General features: G+C 47.6%; 1 protein-coding gene across 4 annotated transcripts in view; it reads right to left on the bottom strand.

The window, feature by feature from the left end:
• The window catches only part of Lef1 (lymphoid enhancer binding factor 1), a 110,303-nt gene extending 103,613 nt beyond the window's left edge, over positions 1-6,690 (bottom strand). For 3 of the 4 annotated variants that reach the window (XM_005357290.3, XM_005357291.3, XM_005357292.3), the window contains exons 1-3: positions 5,339-5,545; positions 3,085-3,151; positions 1,592-1,728 (exon numbers count right to left, since the gene is read on the bottom strand). In XM_005357290.3, coding sequence (XP_005357347.1) covers positions 1,592-1,728; positions 3,085-3,151; positions 5,339-5,545 — 411 coding nt within the window. Of the gene's footprint in view, positions 1-1,591; positions 1,729-3,084; positions 3,152-5,338 lie in introns of all 4 variants that reach the window. The other variant, XM_026784190.1, reaches the window with a different exon arrangement.
• Between the last annotated feature and the right edge of the window lie 11,177 nt (positions 6,691-17,867).

Here is a 17,867-nt window from a genome sequence, read left to right as displayed (position 1 = left end):
ACTGTACTCATGGGTAAAGCAAAAGCAGTTCTGGAAGTGAGTTTCTATTATCTAAACTCTAAGTTATTGAAAAGATTATTTGTTGACCTTTTAGCCTTTCTACCAAATCGTCAACTATTCCTTATCCAAAATGTCCCTCCTATTAAAAACAAACAAACAAACAACAACAAAAACTGCTAAATTATTTTTAAAAATCACATATATTTGTCTTTCTGGCTCAACAAATCCTCTACAAGTTGTGAAACCCAGAAGCATTTTCAATGCATCTTGGGGGTAATCTCTCAATAACAGACTATGATGGCTTTATTAGCTCATCCACATTTGAGGAAGAAGATCCTACGCACTGCACAAACATTAAATCTCATTACAAATTCGAGATGTTCTAAAGTGATGGGAGGGAACAGTCCTTGTAACACGGACCTCACAAAATCTCCAAGATTTGTTCCCCATGGGTCCTATTTCAGCTGCTTTATAAAAGAGAGAAAAACCATGCTCCCTGACTGAGTTTAACTATCCAGACGTAATTTGTAGGAAAACGATCACTCTAAGTCTGAAATCACAAGGCCCACAAACTTTACATAGCTATCATTTTAACCACGCAGGGTTTAGACCATTAAGAGAGCCACAAGCGCTACAGTTAAGATTACCAGCCACTTCCTCTCTGCTTCTTCAGTGAACCTCCCAGCTCTCGGGTTCTGTCACTAGTGCATCAGTGACACCCTTCCCCCAAGTGTTTCTCACTGACTTCTCAGTTCTGTGGAGACTGTAGGTTCACTGGCAAAGGAGTGGGGCTGGGAACAGGGAACTAAGGACCACCTCAGCAGCTTCCTAGGAAGCCCCAGTATAGACAGTGTATTCACCAGAACAAGTTACCATTCAGATGTCTTTTGGAGACACAGGCACAGTCTCCACCCCTGCCGCCGTTAAAGGGGAATAGCACCACATAACGTGAAATCCTTCATAAGACTGAGCACGCCAGCATAATGCAGGTGTGCGGTGCTGCATCTCCACAACTGGAAGTTAACTGAACTGAAAGGTTAAAAATAGCAACAACTTTCATGGCACGATCTGCAGACGATATTTTCCCAGCTGGCAATGGAGTGAAAAGGGCTCATCCGCCTTCCTTATCAACAGATAGCGAATATAATATAAAAAAAACAAGACATTTTCAGAAGCCAAAATAACAGCTGAACGTCGAGATTCAAATGAGCCTCTAACCAGTTTCGGGTTTTGAAAGCTCCCTGGTCCTTAGTTGAGTGAAAGACTACATCCATTTTCTTCCCAGCGTCGGCACAGAAACATAGTACACATGAAAAACCATAGACTTGTTGACTTAGCTCCACTTGGTTCCATGATTTGTGATCCCCTACTTACTCATCGTAGCACGCCAGTCTAAATCTAAAAGTCCGAAGGGAAGACATAAAGACAGCGCTGTTCCCAGGCTGCTACCCCTCAAACGCTCTCACCAGTGAGGACGACTCACACACACAGTGGAGGCATTGCCAATGTGTCTGAAGAAGTAAGCATTCTGTTGAAACACAAATCAATTTGCACGTCTGAAAATAATTTTCAACATCAGCATGTTACTCACTGTCCTCGGGATGGGTGGAGAAAGAGATCCATTCGACATGTATGGGTCGCTATTCATATTTGGCATCATTATGTAGCCAGAATAACTAGAGTAGGAGGAGGGCCCCTTGTTGTACAGGCCTCCATCTGGATGCTTTCCTGGGAGAATCCAAAAAAAAAAAAAAAAAAAAACAATCAAAGATGCATCGAATTTCCTTTTATATCAAATGTTATTCATCAGAAAAATCTCTTGCTCCTAAGGCGAGGCAGACTTTACAGAAAATATTTGCTTATAAAATACTGTAACTGAATTATTATGCTCTATTTTAGACTGACAGTATTTAAGCTCTCCAATGGCTCAACAGCAAACCAGATGTTTAAAAAACATGTGGTTCAATTTACTTCCACTACTGACTGATGTTTTTACAAAAATAAGCGTTATTCTTCTAACTTAATTTGTTCTAATGCCAACAAACTAGACTGAGAAACACAGTAACACAAGGGAACACACACACACTTAAAACTGAACTGTGAATACGGGAGACCATCTACCCTTCAAAACACACAGACATTTATACAGTGGAAGTCTCCTTCTTGTAGACAAACTCAAAAATTCCACCTGTGCCTCTGGATTTTTACTAAATGTTAGCTTTTACTGAAGGAGATATGGATCTAGTGTACTGTTAAAACCCAAATTTGTAGTGAATTAACCTTTGGAAGACCCAATTTCATGGCTAAACTTACGTCAGTCTGCCAAAGAAATGTTCCTTTTACTTTTAATCTGTATAGCTACTTGTTGCCAAGAAAGAAGGCTGATATACGGCTCTCTCCCTGCCCCTTGGTCGACACACTGATTGTACAAACATTCCATTTCTAGACAGGCCAATTGTTAAGTAATTAAAGGAGACCAGAAATGTCAACTGATTGACAACTGAACCCTATGGTGATCTGATTAAACTTAGAATAAGCAAAGAAGGACTGTGTGTGTGTGTGTGTGTGTGTGTGTGTGTGTGTGTGTGTGTGTGTAAGAGAGAGAGAGAGAGAGATTAAGATTTAAGTATTGGGAGCAATGTCTATTATTTGATAGGTGTAGCTTCTAATACTGTTTATATTTTAGAAACTAGGTTCAGTTTTAGTGAGCCCTGACCCATCTGTCCACACACTCCCTTCCTTCTTCCTCTGTACTGAGAACCTACACACAGCAATTTTGCAAATGAAAATTTCTAATTGGTCACTGCTGACAAACACTCCCCAGAAACATCCCTTCTCTAAGACCCTGGAAGCCAAAGTATACCCCAAAGCCCAGACTCATTTAAGGGCTGGTTCTAGATACACGATGAGAGAGAAACTGAGTTTCTGGGCTTTCTTTCCTAGTCTGTCAAAAGAATACCTATGTGGGCACAGACTTGCATATCTGGTCCCAGCCGCCTGAATTAAATGGAAGTATCAAGACCAGGTACCCAGATTGCACATGTCCTCTGGGAAAGTGGGGGAAAAGGGAATCTGGCTTCTTACCGTCATCCGGGTGTTCTCTGGCCTTGTCATGGTAGGACTCCTGAGAGGGCTGTGCTTGTCTGACCACCTAAAGAATGGAGAGCCACCCCCAAAAGAAAGAAGATCATCTTAGAGTTTGTAGCAGTTATGGTGTGTCGACTGGTAATTCAAAGGAAGGCATTTAGGTAAAACTCGGTCTAACCATTTAATTAAAATTAAAGACAGGCTAGGCTTGAGTACTGGAAAATCTTTTCAATGTGTCTTTTTGAGTGATTATTAGGTACTCTGAATCAAAAGGTAAGAAAGGTGGCAAAAAACAAAACAAAACAAAACAAAACTGAATTTGGGGATGACGTGTCCTGCTCTAACAACCCATCAGTGCTTCCTGGGTGCCCCAACTTCTAGGATGTGTTAGCCTCTTTAGCCTTGGTTTACTCTATCAAGATCTGATTAAATGCCACCAGAATATTGTACCTGAAAATGAGATCTGGAAACACAAACACAACAACCACTTTGCTGAGGTCTGGGGGAAACTGCCTAAGAGTTTCTTTTACAACTTAAAGGCTGAATGCTAGCAGGCTAGCCGAGTAGAACTGGTCTGTGGTTAAAGGGAGGAAAAACTGAGAGTCGGGTAATAGACATCAGAAAGGTAGCCCAGTTAATATCAGTTTTGGTAAGCGCCACCGACCCGACTCAACCACGTGCAAATCAGTGGTATCGCCCCTTCACCATCTTCCGCGGGTCTGCTTGCTTCATTTCCACCGCGGAAAGATGGGCAGTTTAAGCTCCCAACCCCAGGGGTTCTCGATTTCCAAAGGGCTGCTTTTCTTCTCTACCAGTAAACCGTAGAAATGGGAGGTGGATGGAAATCTGTAGGCCACTCTAGTAGAAAGAGGCCCTCTATGGTCTGGCAAAAACCCCGGAGTTTAGGTGGTATTTAATTCTTTGAACCTGTGTCCTCCAGGCGACCTCATCCTTCAGGCACACAGAAACCTTTTTTTTTTTTTAATTATTTTTTAAATCTGATTTTAACTGCACCCTAGCCGCCCTCTACTACTTTTTGCTGGACTTTGGGAACAGAGAGTCCCCTTATATTCTAGGAACCAGGCCCCCCAGCCTTCTCAAGAAGGTACTCACCCCTGCCATCGGGACAGAGAAGGTAACTTGGAGGTGTTCTTAAAAGTACTCTTTAAACCCAAAATGTCTCCGCCCCCGAAACCACCCTTCCTTTGGGGTGGGGGCAGAAGGCTGCCATTTAAGGGAAAGGGTATAGTCTACAAGTTTCTCTGGAAGGAAAAAAAAAAAAACGTTGGGGACATCATTTGGCTATCAGAACTTTTCTACTGGATGTCCCCGTGAGGTTTCCCCAGCTGCTGAGCCAGAGCGGCCGCTGAGGTGTGGGCTTTGGGGATCTACGCCCATACGATGCTCGCGCGCGGCCCGGCTCTTTGCTCTCTCGCGCCGGCACCCACGTGTCTCTATTTACTCTACTCGGGTTACCAGCGCCGTCGCCTGCAGCTGGCCCCGAGATCTGATAAGCGTGTCCCTCCTCCCCAGCCGAGGCCCGGCTTCCGCTGCTGCCGCCCCGCTCTCGGGCTCGCCTTTCTTCTGCAGAGATCCAAGGCCAGCCTAACCCCCAAATAAACGCCTTTCTTTCCACTTTAAATGCCGGAGTTATGGGCGGAAGGACTGCGGTGGCTATGCTGTTGGGTGGCTCGGATCGGCTCGCCCACGGCTCCCCACAGCAGCCTCGCCCGCCGTGGGGACCCAGCCCCCGCAACGCCCCCGCGCGCGCCCTACTACATGGCGGTTGGGACTGCCCCTCCTGGCCAGCCCACGCCCGCCTCTCCTTCCTCCCGCCTGGGGCTCGGCTCCTTGGAGCCTCGGTGGTTTAACGCACTTTTGCACACTGTATGGTGAGAGCTAGCGGATGCATTTTGTGTTCAGCCTCAGGATGGACTTCGCAGTTGTGTTTAGAAATCCCTGCTTTTAATGCTTTGTGACCCTCAGCTCCGCCGAAACTTCCGAAGACGAAACGGGGTCGGGTAAAGGCCAGGGTTTCCTGCTTATTCACCACGGGTTAGCCACAGACCCACTTGGAAAAAATTCCCTTGCCCGCCGCTCACACACGTGCGCACCGTGGACCAGGGGCCGTTATTCCCCGCCCAGCCCGCGAGGGACCAGGGCGCAGCGGCCACAGTGGCCGCGCGCTCGGCTTGCTTCCTCCCTGCGTCCCCAGGACCCGCCACGCCTCTCGGGACAGTGGCCCACTCACCTCATGCCCATTGCTGGCTGGGATGATTTCGGACTCGTTAACCAAGGATGATTTGATATCGGCTAAGTCGCCCTCCTCTTCGGGGTGACTGATCTCGGCGAAGATCTTCTCCTTCTGGGGATCGCCCTCATCCTTAAAGGGGATCATCTCATCGGTGGCGCAGAGTTCCGGGTCCCCCCCGCCGCCTCCACCAGAGAGTTGGGGCATCCTGGCGGCTCTGTAATCTCCGCTCCGCTGCGGGAGCACTCGGCGACGGCAGGAGAGGGGGGTTCGATGTGAGGTGGCGGGGGTGGGGGAGATGAGAGTTGGAAGACTGCGTGTGGGAGGACGACTAAGGGAAGCGGGGTGGGCAAACGGGGGGGCCCGAGGCCGGAGCAGCTGCGGGAGCCGCTGCGATCGCGTCGCTTTCCCACTCCACTTAGAAGGACGCCGGCGCCCGGCCCCCAGGCGAAGGGCACCAGACTGCGAGGGCGGCAGCCGCCGGCGCCTCTGAGAGCGTCTGCGGCGCTCCCCGTGCGCTAGGCTAGGCTGCCAGGGCCGGGTGGCCACTCCGCCTTGCTGGGGTCTGTGGGCCTAGGACACCAGTTCCGGAGGGGACACGACTTTCCAAAGTGCAGAGGAGGATCCCGTGGCGCGTCACTGTGCAAAACTTCTCCACCGTGGATTCCTCGGATGCCGATTTCGAAGTTGGGTTTTTTTTGTTTTTTGTTTTTTTCAAGAAGAGGAGAGCTGGGCCAAAAGGCTCCGTTTGCCCCAGCAGAGGTGCGAGGAGAATCAAAAAATACCGAAAGTCCACTTCCTGAAGAGTAAACAATAAAGAGCCACCCGGGCTGCAGACGTCCGACTTAGAGCTTCTTTCCTTCCCTTTCGCTTCGGTTTTCCTTCTGGAGGAGCATTTAATCTGCTGGGGGGAGGGGGCGGAGGAGGAGGGGAGAAAAAGAGAAGTTTGCCAAGAATAAAGTTTGTGCTGATGAGCGCTGGGAATCGGCAGTGGCTGGCACGGCGGAGTCTTGGGGAGTCACAGCAGGAGCCTCGGGCCCAAAGCTCGGGACGGTACACACACACACACACACACACACACACACACACACACACACACACACCACGAGCCCGATCCCTCTTTGTTCCCGGCTCGAGTTTCTGCCTGGCTTGCTGGCTCTGTTACTCGCCTTTTTCCCCGCCTCCCCTCTGTCAAAGCAAAGAGCTGCCGGTGGCCCCACGGCTCCTCCAGGCCGCCGGGAGGAGAACACCCGGAGCGTGGCCGCTTGCAAGGCTCCGGGCGAGTCCGGATGCCAGGGCCCTTGGAGCACAGCCGGGTCCCTCCGGTGTGCGCTGCCCAGCAGGTGAGCGGTTGCGCCTTCCCACCGCTTCTCCTCGGCGCGCCTAGCCGGCGCTGCAAAGCTATTCACTTGCGTCGCTTCTCCTCCCCCGCCCCTCCCCCGCCCCCTGCTCTCCTTGGCTGCTGGTTGGAGGGGTGGGGAGAAGGGAGTCAGTTAGGAGGAGGAGATCCAGGTTCTCCCCCAGCTCTAGTTCATTTCCAGCACCTAGGGGACAAGTCATAGCTTGGGGGGCTCCGTGGGGGTGCGTGTGTGTGTGTGTGTGTGTGTGTGTGTGTGTGTGCGCGCGCGCGCACGTTCATGTCTTGAGAAGGAATAAAAACGCAACCTGGAAAAGGAACGGGTGCTGCTTGTAACCCACCCCTAAGCACGCTGTTGCCGGATGAAAATGACAAGAAACTCTACCTGAAAGGCTTAACTTCATCATCTTAGCATCTCTTCTTCTCTGCCCCCCACTCACTCCCGTCCTTTGCCAGTCTCTCCCACCCCCTTTCCGCCGCCCACTCTAGCCCCCTCACTCAGGCAAGGGGAGGAAGATGAAAGAGAAAGCCGCCGGCGCTGTGGTCTACACCACGTTGATAGATGCTCTGACAGAGGGAATGAAGCGAGAATTAGGGACTAGGAGAAGGAAAAAACAGAAAATGTAACACATTGCTCACCTAAGCAGAGAGAAGAGACCCAGCAAGCACAAGGAAAAGAGTTGTGGCTGCACTAAACGTATATCACACGCTCTTCGGAGACAAGGGAAAATAAAATCTCCAGGATTACCAGGGGAAAATGGACCAGGGAAGAAGGGGAGCGAATGAAGATTGGACCTTAATTATCGCTTTTAAAATACTATTGCTTTCATTGTGTCCTTACCACCGAATATACGTGGGTTTTCGGATATGCAAAGACTCCGTGTGTAGAAGATGAAAACGCATCCCAAACGAGGGAGAAGAAGGACCTAAGAGAGGGAGGCGTGACTGCGCAGTTGCTGACATCCTGGACAACAACGCTGAAAGGGACCCTTGAGAACGTAAATCTGAATCCAACCTCAAAAATTCCCCAGTTCCCACTCTGTCTTTGATGCATTTTGTAAAAGGATAGGACTCCTTTTTCTCTTTTTTAAAGGGGGTCGCTCTGTGAAAGTTACTGTGTGAGGCTTAAGTTTGGAAAGACATTACATTTTGTCCCTTAGCTCTCAACCCCTCCCCTCAGTCAAATATTCAGGCAATATTATTGCACCAGTGAGGTAGCCACCTGTAAAACCTGGGAAGAGTAAACAGGCGACGGGAAGAATTGTATGTCCATCTTCCTTAAATTGAATGGTGTTAGTTCCATTACATAAGAACGCTTAGGCAAACATTTCTCTTTGAAAGGTGAAATTGTGGGCATTGTGGACTTTAACAGATCTTTAAGTAGGCATTTAAAACCTTGCTTACGGATAACTGCCAGTTTAAGAGCATGCTAGGAAGTAGTTTTCAAAGCTATAAGTCAGTTCAGTTGGTCCCATAGGTAATATGTAATTAATAGGTAATATATCCCAGACGGTCCTATGTAAACTAATAGATTTAGAAACAATTAAGACGCTGGTGAAAGAAGTCAGAAAAACGAAAACTTTTTTTTAATTGAATAATCGACAAAGCTATTCCTTCCAGAAGAAAACTAAAAAAATGGCATTTTACTTCAGGGTGTCAAGGAGAATAATGAGGAAGATTGGGAATAAATCCATTTTTATAGTGATAGTATGTAACCTCCATTGCTGTTAATATGGTAGGCTAGGAGAGGGGGGGCACAGTTTTAGACATTTATAGCTCCTGCTAACATAAATTTAACAAAGTCAGAATTCCTCCTCCGAGTGCGCCAATTTGTGCAAAAGAACCCTGGAAAATGCAGTTTCATCAAAGCAGCCCGAGTAGATCGGTCCTTTTCATCAAACCCAGAGGGGGAGGGGGCAAGAAGAATGGCCAGAGGGTATTTTTTGAAAGCCAAGAGGAGATTAAATGACGACTCTACATCTTCCCTGTTTAAGTGTTGCAACTAATTCGAATTCCCATTTTCTCCTTCGCGTTAATTATCTGGACTCTGTGAGTCATACGGAGCTCAGCTCCAGGTGTCCCGGAGATTAGGAGCTCAAGAAGATGGGGAATTTTAGCGCAATACCTAGCGAGAATGGTTTACAAAAAAAGGCTGGGATAGGTGGCTGCGTTTGGTACCTTGTGGTAACCCTCCTTGGAAACATTGGCTCTAACGAAATCACCCAATGGCCTCGCTCTGTGTGCGTGGTGGCGAATGGTCTCCTCAGTGTGGTGTCTTTCGCAGTGTTCCAAATCTTAAATAAGGGTACCCTTAAAACCACGCGCCCACATGTTTTAGAGCTTTGTCGGTAAAGGAGGATGACTTTTCCCTGTGAAGTCTGCCCCTCTTGAGAGAGAAAAGCAAGGAGGTGCAGGAGGAGCGAAGTAACCCCAGGAAGTGGTGTCTCTGGACTTTGCTTTCCTGGCAAAGGCATTCCAGCCGCCTGGCAGTCTCTCCTAATTCCTGTGGGGCTGTTATTAGCATAAGCAGCCGCTTCTTCGCTTCTTGGGGTAGAGCGAGTGGGAGCCTAGGTCTGGGATGTGGTGGGTGCGGTACAAAAGCAGCCCCGCCGCCCCCTTTCCTCGGATGTAGAGGCAGGTTATTCGTGTGAACTCTAGCGAACCACTGGAGGTTGGCTGAATTAGGTTTACTCCTTCAGGATGTGGGTTTCAGGGGGCGTTTTGATGTGATTTAATTCCGACCGTGAAACAATTGCTAGGGGCTGGCTCCGTTGCTGTTGGTTTCTCCCCTCCTGGTGGCTTTGGGTTTAGTTTGGGAGCGAACTTGTTTTATATCAACACTTCCTTTTGCATAAGGCGCTGTCGCCCGTGCTGTGCCTCTGGGTAGGGGTGAGGATGGGGAGGAGGAGTATAGAGGGAACCAGGCGCCCAACCTCACCCGAAACCCAGGCTACGGGGAGCAGAGTTAGCCTTGTTGACCCAAGGTGCGCTTAACCCAGTGAGCCACGAAGGGGGGGGGGGGGCGACAGGAGGAATGACCCACACAAGACCCTCCCCCACTTAGCGATTTTGCAGCTAAGTGGAGTCCGCTGCAGACAGTCCAGCGTCCTTAATTACAGGGATGAGAAGCACAGTTCCCCCGCACAGCCCTCTCCGCCCCCTAGGTCCTAACCCCAGCCCAGGCTCCGGGTCTTCTTTTTGTGTGGCCTAGACTCTCTGCCAGCTGCAACTTAGGTGGGATCCCAAAGGAAGGAGGTGGCGGGGCCTACGGAAGAAGATGCTCTGAAAGACAGCCGAGAAGGGACTAGAAAAAACGAATTCATGTGATTCCAGGGGCGGAACCGAGACCCCGGTTTCCCACCCCAGCTTCGGCAGGAGGCTCAATCTGTGGGCACCTTCAGTTTAACCGACGTCGCGGAGAAGGGGGACGAGGGAAGTGGCAGTTTGTGTCCCAGGGGCTCTTCCGCCTTAGACAAACAAACCCAAAGCCCCTTCCTCCACGGCCAGGGAACTCGTAGGACCGTGAAAACCTGCAGACACCGGGTTTCCGCGCGACCGGCGCCCGTTGGCGTCTGTCATGGCCTCCCGGGCGGGAGGGCAACTCGAGCGCTGGACCCACGGCGGTCAGCACTGTGTACCCTCCTAGAGGGAGTCCCATCCACTCTGCTCCGTGGGATGTCAACCCCAGGCCGGAGTGCCAGCCTCAACGCCTGGACGGCGTGGAGCTGAGGGTGGCTGAGGACAGAAGGTGGAGTGGACAAGCGGGGTGGACACGGGGGACCAGAATGAATCAGAAGGGATGAGGAGGTTCGGCTCTGCCCCGGTAAGTGGAAATCCCGCACCGAGGAGGCCGCGTGACATGGGAACGAAGGGCCGCCGCACATGGACTTCGGCTCTGGAACACACGTGCCAGCCGGGGAACCGCTAGTCTAGGGGGCTGAAACATCACATTCTTTTCTTCCGTTTCTCAAAACTTTTCTCACTCGCCTTAATGTGGCGTGGGCACCGGCTTCTAGAAAGCACGCCCCTCGGTCCCTCTCCGCGGTCCCTCGGCCCCCTCCATCCGCCCTGGAGCCGGGCTGCGCGCGGAAGGGCCGCCCGCGCGCGCGGGACTCGCCTTATATCGGCGGAGGGCGGCGCCTGCGCAGGGCCCGGCGCGGCGGCGCGGCCTTTGAAGTCGCGGCGGCTGCGGCTTTCATCCTTTCTTTTTTCCCTCTCAGGCCCCTTTGTGTGACTAAATTTGGCAAGAATATGGATCCCAGCCAGTCTTTCCACGTGTGCTCCCAGCTCCCAGCTGAGAAGGCCAAGGGTTCTCTTCCGGGTAAGGAGACAGGGAGAAAGATCAAAGAGTTTGGGGAGCTGGATCTGAAATGTGAATTGAAAATAAAAATCAAGCCTGGACACATTCCAGTTTCTAAAGCAAAACCAACCCTCTGCAGAGGCCATCTCGCTACAGCGCGCTTTCTCTCTGCTCCCTTTGCTCCTTTTTTTCCCCCTTCTCCTCAAAATCACTCGAGCACATGGGATAAAATAAAGACAACATAGGGAAGCACTTAGATTCTCCAGATTTTGTTTTGCAGTAATTTTATTAGGGAAAATATCTTGTTCATAATTACCGTTATGTGAGGCCAAATTTCTTCAGCCATAAATATTGTCTTCTTCCAGCATGCTTCACACTTTCTTCGGTGGCCACATTTTTTTTTTTTTTTTTTTTTTGAGAGCGAGCGCTGACACAGCACATGGGTCAGCCCTGTTCCTGCGTCCTGCAATGTTAACCCCTCTGCACACGGGGTCTGGTGCCCTGCAGATTTTGTCCACAGAAGTCAGATTCTGGAAAACTGATGTTAATACCATTTTTAATTGCTTTCCCAGTCGGCCTCTATGATTGGAACCTGTCTCATCGGTGAATCGGCTCACATGTTTCAAAGGCGAGACTCCGCAGAAACGCTTGAGTCGATGGTGGAAGGCCTGTAAGTTTTCTTCTCTGACACGCTGCCTACGTGACGTCTGTACAGAGACTTTTTCCCCCATAGTGTGATGCGGAAGCGGACATCCCAGGTCCAAGACAGGCTAAGCGCCTGCCTCCCGAACAGTGGGTGAAATTAGGTAGGTCATCTGACATCTCCTAACCTCATTTTCTCTGCAAATGGCTGTGTAGTAGCCTACCTTTCAGGGAGATAATGCTTGTGAAACTGCAATAATGTAAGGCATTGGACCATGATGCGAGAGGCTTCTTTAAGGGGAAAATCTGTTCATTGCAGAACCAAAGTTTATAACTTTGGTGGGAACTCTTACCAAGGAGGAGATAAGCGTGTTTGTGGGGGTAATGAGTACATGGGGAAAGTGCTTGAAGAATCAGCAGAAGAAACTCTGACGCGCTGGCTGGCTGGCGGGAGGATGAAGAGTGTAGGGAAGTCATGTTTCTCGAGAAGCAGTGAGACTCTCCCCAGAGTCTGTATTTTAGAATATGGCATCCTGGGCTGCAGTGTCCCAAGCTCACAGTGCTGCGATGACGGTGACAAAGACTTCCTGTGAAATGACAGGAGCAAAGTGGAGGACTTAGAACAGTTAGCTCATGAGTGATACTAACTAACCCAAGGTAACCCCGCCGATGGAGTCGCTCTCTGGGCTGTCTCTCTGCATAAACTCTTCAAAGCAGCCTGTGTACAGACGGAAAGCAGTGTAGTCAGCATAAGAATGTCCAGTGTTGAGGCATGGTCCCCGACTGGGGACTTCCGGGGCAAAGGAAACAGAATCCTGAGATATCACTCAGCCTTCTGCTGCCTCCTACTAACACCAACACCCAGCTTCCTGATTTGAAGGACTCCGCAGCCTTTTGGCTTGATTGACACTTAGGAGGCACCTTCTATTTGTACATCTTACCTTTCCCCAAAAGTCACAGGTTAGAAGTGGGTGCCAATCCAGGTTAACAGCAATCCTTCCTTCCTTATTTTATTTTTATTTTGTTTTGGTTTTCGAGACAGGGTTTCTCTGTGTAACAGTCCTGGCTGTCCTAGAATTTGCTTTGTAGACCAGCCTGGCCTCTGCCTCCCAAGTACCCCACCCACCCCCACCTCCAGCTCCTTCCCTTCTCTCTCTCTCTCTCTCTCTCTCTCTCTCTCTCTCTCTCTCTCTCTCTCTCTCTCTTTTTGGTTTTTCGAGACAGGGTTTCTCTGTGTAGCCTTTGCTATCTTGGAACTCACTCTGTAGGCCAGGCTGGCCTTGAACTCACAGAGATCTGCCTGCATCTGCCTCTGGAACACTGGGATTAAAGGTGTGTGCCTGCTGATCTCCTTTCATATTTATTTTTATTTTGTGTGCATTGGTGTTTCGCCTGCATGTGTGTCAGTGTGAGGGTATCAGGTCCCCTGGAACTGGAGTCACAGACATTAGTTGCTGGGAACTGAACCCAGGTCCTCTGGAAGGGCATTCAGCGCTCTTAATTGCTGAGACATTTTTCCAGCCCCCCCCCTCCATTTTCTGTTTGTTTTGTTTTGTTCATTTGTTTGTTTTTCAAGATAGGGTTTCTTTCTTTTTAAAAAATTGTTTTTTATTTAGCTATATATTTTTCTCTGCTCTCCTCCCTTTCTTTTCCCTCCCCTTCTATCATTTCCATGATCCTCATGCTCCCAATTTAATCAGGAGATATTGTCAAGACAGGGTTTCTTTGTGTAGCCTTGGCTGTCCTAGAACTTGCTCTGTAGACCAGGCTGACATCAAGCTCACAGAGATTCCCCTGCCTCTTACTCCTGAGTTCTGGTATTAAAGGCATGTGCCACCACTGCCTGGCCTCAGACACAAACTTTTTAAAATTCAGTTTTGGCCAGAGGGGGAGTTTCAGCAAAGCATCGAGGGCTGTTTAGCGCCATCTTATTTGTGGGCAATGAGGAGGCCACAGAAATACTAAAAACAACAACAAAACAGGGTCTCTCTTTAAGAAACTCTGAAGAAGGCTGTATAGCTAAGGGATTTACTTTGTATTGTAAATCTGTGTCCTCTGTGGACATGGTAATGGAGGGGCCTCTTGAATGTTGGTAAACTGTGCCTTATAAGACCTTCATCCCTGGTTTGTATTCTGGGGCTTCCAGGGCTCCATCAGCATTAGGCAAGCCCCTAATCCTGGTTTGAGGCTAGAAGCCAAAGCCACAGCCTTCTTTCTTGCCTAAGGGCAGCAGTGGAACCAACTGAACCAGAGGGAGATTAATACCGAGGAAGGTCATTAGCCTCACTGTCCACCCAGTTACTCCTAGCGCACATTGATAGGAATTTCATCTACAGGGACTGCTGCCTGCCTTTGATGTATATGATCTATACAGTTTAGTGCTCTGGGAAAGCGCCTGACTGACAGGCTCTCCATCCAATGTCTGGAAAACACATCTCCACAGGCACAGATTTTCAGTGTGGGTTTCATCAAAGTCAATCAACTAACCTGGATGCCTGGGGCGGAGCCTCCTGTTTTTTATAACATGACTTTTGTTGGGGGGGGGGCGCAGAATCCTTATACTTAATTTGTGCTCTTTCCATTAGAAACTGGGTAGCTTCCAAATTTTCATTTATTTCCCAAAGGAGAGAGTCAGCTACCCAACATTCGACCTGGAGAAAACTTTCATTTTAAAAGTGTTGCTGTCCATAAAGCAGGGCTCACTGGACGAAATTATCTCTGTTAATGTGTGTGCGCGCATGTACACTTGTGCGTGTGTGCATGAGCACAAAATCTTGTTTCTAGCTCTTAACTGTCTCTTGCTTGCACGGCTGCACATAAACTCAGAATATTCAATTAGGGCAGAGAATTTAGAAGGTTGAAGGTGCCAATACAAATAGTTTAGATTACAACATTGTCATCTGGCTTGAGCAAACAGTTATTTGGCAGAATAAGTCTAATTGCCTTATCTGAATGTGGCTTAAAAGGTCCCATGGTCCCACTCTGCCAATCCCAGCGCTCAAGCCCGTTTCCCTTAGGTTGAATTGGCAGAAAGCAAAGCGGAGAGATGAATTACTTTCCTATGAAGTTAGACATGTTGACTGCCAGTTCTGATAGCTCTCCAGACTCCTAAAAGTGTTTTAGGGCTTGACTCAAACAGATGCGTGGTCTTTGTTCTTCAGCGTCTCAGGGTTGCCTTTAGACAGCCTTCCTTTGCAGTACAGGAGCAGATAGTTGACCTTGAAGAAACTCCTGCTCCTCTGGTGAACTTGATCTTCTGCACCCATCATGCACTCAGTAGTAATCATAATTAACTTGGTCCTTACCACGAATGGAAACACAATGAAAGATGCATATGTAATCTTAAGCTGAAAGTCTAGAAAGCAGCACATTAGATTAATTTTAATAATATGACTTGCTTAAATTAAATATCCCTCTGTTTCCAGGAGAGATTGGTTCTGGAGCCCCCAAGGACCTGAAAACCCAAAGATGCTCCTGGCTCATATAAAATGACTCTTGCTGTGTTTACATATAACCTATGCATCCTCCAATATTACTTTATATTTAAAAGTCTATTAGCAGATATTCACTGTACAAAGTAGTTGGGCTTCATCATGGCATAGTCTCTAAAGAATATCATGGGCTTTCAGTGTGTGCACCCTCGTTACTCTCTTCTGTCCCCCCTCTCCCTACTCCTCTTCCTCTTCCCAAATATTCTACTTCCCTAGGCTCTGCATTTGTCCTTTGCCAAAATTCCTTGACCATGCCTAAATCTTGACGTATCTTCTCTGTTTTCCTCCAGCAGTTCCAGGATTTGGATTAGGGGCCCTCATCTATTTTGAGTTAGTTTTTGTATGGCTTGAGAAATATGGACGTAGTTTGTTTTGTCTACATGTGAATATTCAGCTTCCTATCACCATTTATTGAAGAGGCCATCTTTTCTCTCGGTGGCACCTTTGTAAAGAAATTAGGGACTGTAGCTGTGTGAGACTTTCCATGAGTCTTCTATGGCATTGCTCCCTGTGTCTGCATACAGTGTCAGCGCTATGGCATTTATACTATGGCCCTGCAGGATGGTTTCCGAGTCAGGTACTATCACGCCCCCGGCACTGCTCTTTCCGCTCATGTTCGCTTTGGTATTCAGGGTCTCTGGCACTTTCACATCAGTTTTGGAATTATTTTTCTGTTTCTGTGAAGAATATCTTTGGAATGTTGGAGAGAATTGTACTGAACCATAGATTACCTTCGGTAATACGGCATTGCCCTCCAACATATGACATTAATCTGCGTCACCTTCAGTCTCTCTGTCCCATGTTTAAGGTTTTATAAAGATTTTTGCCTAACCTTTTTTGTCAGATTTATTCCTAAGTAGTTTTTTTGTTGTTGTTTTGAATGGAATTGCTTTCATGATTTCTTTCTCAGAACGTTTGTGAGTATTTAGAAAAGCTACTCATTTTTACATATTGGCTCTGTCTTCTACTCCTCTGAGGAAAGAGCTCAGTAGTCTGCTGCTGGGGTCTCGACGGTCTTCTGAGAATAGAGCCAGGTGGACTGCAATCAGAATAACTTAGCTTCTGGCCATTTTCCCTTTATTTTCTTCTCTTTCCTTATTGACGTGGCTCAGACTTCAAGGACTATTTTAAATGGGGGAGGCTGTGCACACTTTTGTCTCCTTCCTGGTTTTAGAGGAATTGCTTTCCAATTTTCCTCATCTAGCACAGTGCTGGCCAGAGATTTGTTATGTATATTCTATATCATGTTAAGGCATTTCCTTTCTTTTCTCACTTTCTTTAGGGTTTTTTTTTTTTTTTTTTATTATCATGAAGGGATGTTGAACTTTACCAAAGGGTTTTTCTGCATCTATTCAGAGGATCCTGTGATTTCTGTCCTCAAATCTGTATTTGTGTTGTCTTACCATTTATTGCTTTAGCATATTACACTATCCTTGCATCCTGGAATGAAGTCAACTTGGTTGTTCCCATGTACTTTAAATATCTCTAGATTATATTAATAGTTGATATAGGGAATGCACTGGCTGGTTTTGTGTGTCAACTTTGACACAAGCTAGAGTCTTCAGAGAGGAAGGAGCCTCCGTTGAGGAATTAGTCCATAAGATCCAGCTGTAAGACATTTTCTCCCTTAGTGATCAATGGGGGAGGGTCCAGCCCATGACAGGTGGTGCCATCCCTGGGCTGGTGGTCCTGGGTTCCATAAGAAAGCTGGCTGAGCAAGCCAGTAAGCAGCCCCCGCCCCCCACTTCCATGGCCTCTGCATCAGCTCCTGCCTCCAGGGTCCTACCCTGGTTGAGTTCCTGTCCCGACTTCCTTCAATATGAACAGTGCTGTGTGAGTCAAATGAACCCTTTTCTCCCTAACTTGCTTTTTGGCCATGGTGTTTGGTCACAGCAAGAGAAACCCTGATTAAGACAGAGAATGATAAAATAAGTCTTTGCATATTCAATACAGTCATAAAATATTTCCACCTATAGTTCTATTTCATTAGAAGGCAAAATAAGTTTTTGTGAATAGCTCAAAATTGTAACAACTAACATACAAAAATCCATCAATGTAATCCACCATATAAACAATCTGAAAAATAAAAACCGCAAGATCATCTCATTAGAAGCTGGAAAAGCCTTCAACAAAATACAGCATCCCTTCATGATAAAGGTCTTGGAAAGATCAGGGATATAAGAAACATACCTAAACATAATAAAGGCAATATACAGCAAGCCAACAGCCAACATCAAACTAAATGGAGAGAAACTCACAGTGATCCCACTGAAATCAGGAACAAGACAAGGTTGTCCACTCTCTCCATATCTATTCAATATAGTTTTTGAGGTTCTAGCTAGAGCAATAGACAACAAAAGGAGATCAAGGGGATACGAATCAGAAAAGAAGTCAAACTCTTGCTATTTGCTGAGGATATGAAAGTTTACATAAGCAATCCAAAAAGTTCTACCAAGGAACCTCTACAACTCATAAACACTTTCAGTAATATACCAGGATACAAGATTAACTCAAAAAAATCAGTAGCCCTCCTGTACACAGATGATAAAAGGGCTGGGGAAGAAACCAGAAAAACAATACCCTTCACAATAGCCACAAATAGCATAAAATATCTCTGAATAATTCTAATCAAACAAGTGGAAGAACTCTTTGACAAGAATTTTATTTTATTTTATTTATTTATTTTTGGTTTTTCGAGACAGGGTTTCTCTGTGGTTTTGGAGCCTGTCCTGGAACTAG

The sequence above is a fragment of the Microtus ochrogaster genome, chromosome 21 (genome assembly GCF_000317375.1).
Source record: "Microtus ochrogaster isolate Prairie Vole_2 chromosome 21, MicOch1.0, whole genome shotgun sequence".
In the NCBI taxonomy this organism is placed as follows: domain Eukaryota; kingdom Metazoa; phylum Chordata; class Mammalia; order Rodentia; family Cricetidae; genus Microtus; species Microtus ochrogaster.
The sequence above is the reverse complement of the archived record's forward strand: the minus strand, read 5'-3'. Positions and strand labels throughout refer to the sequence as shown.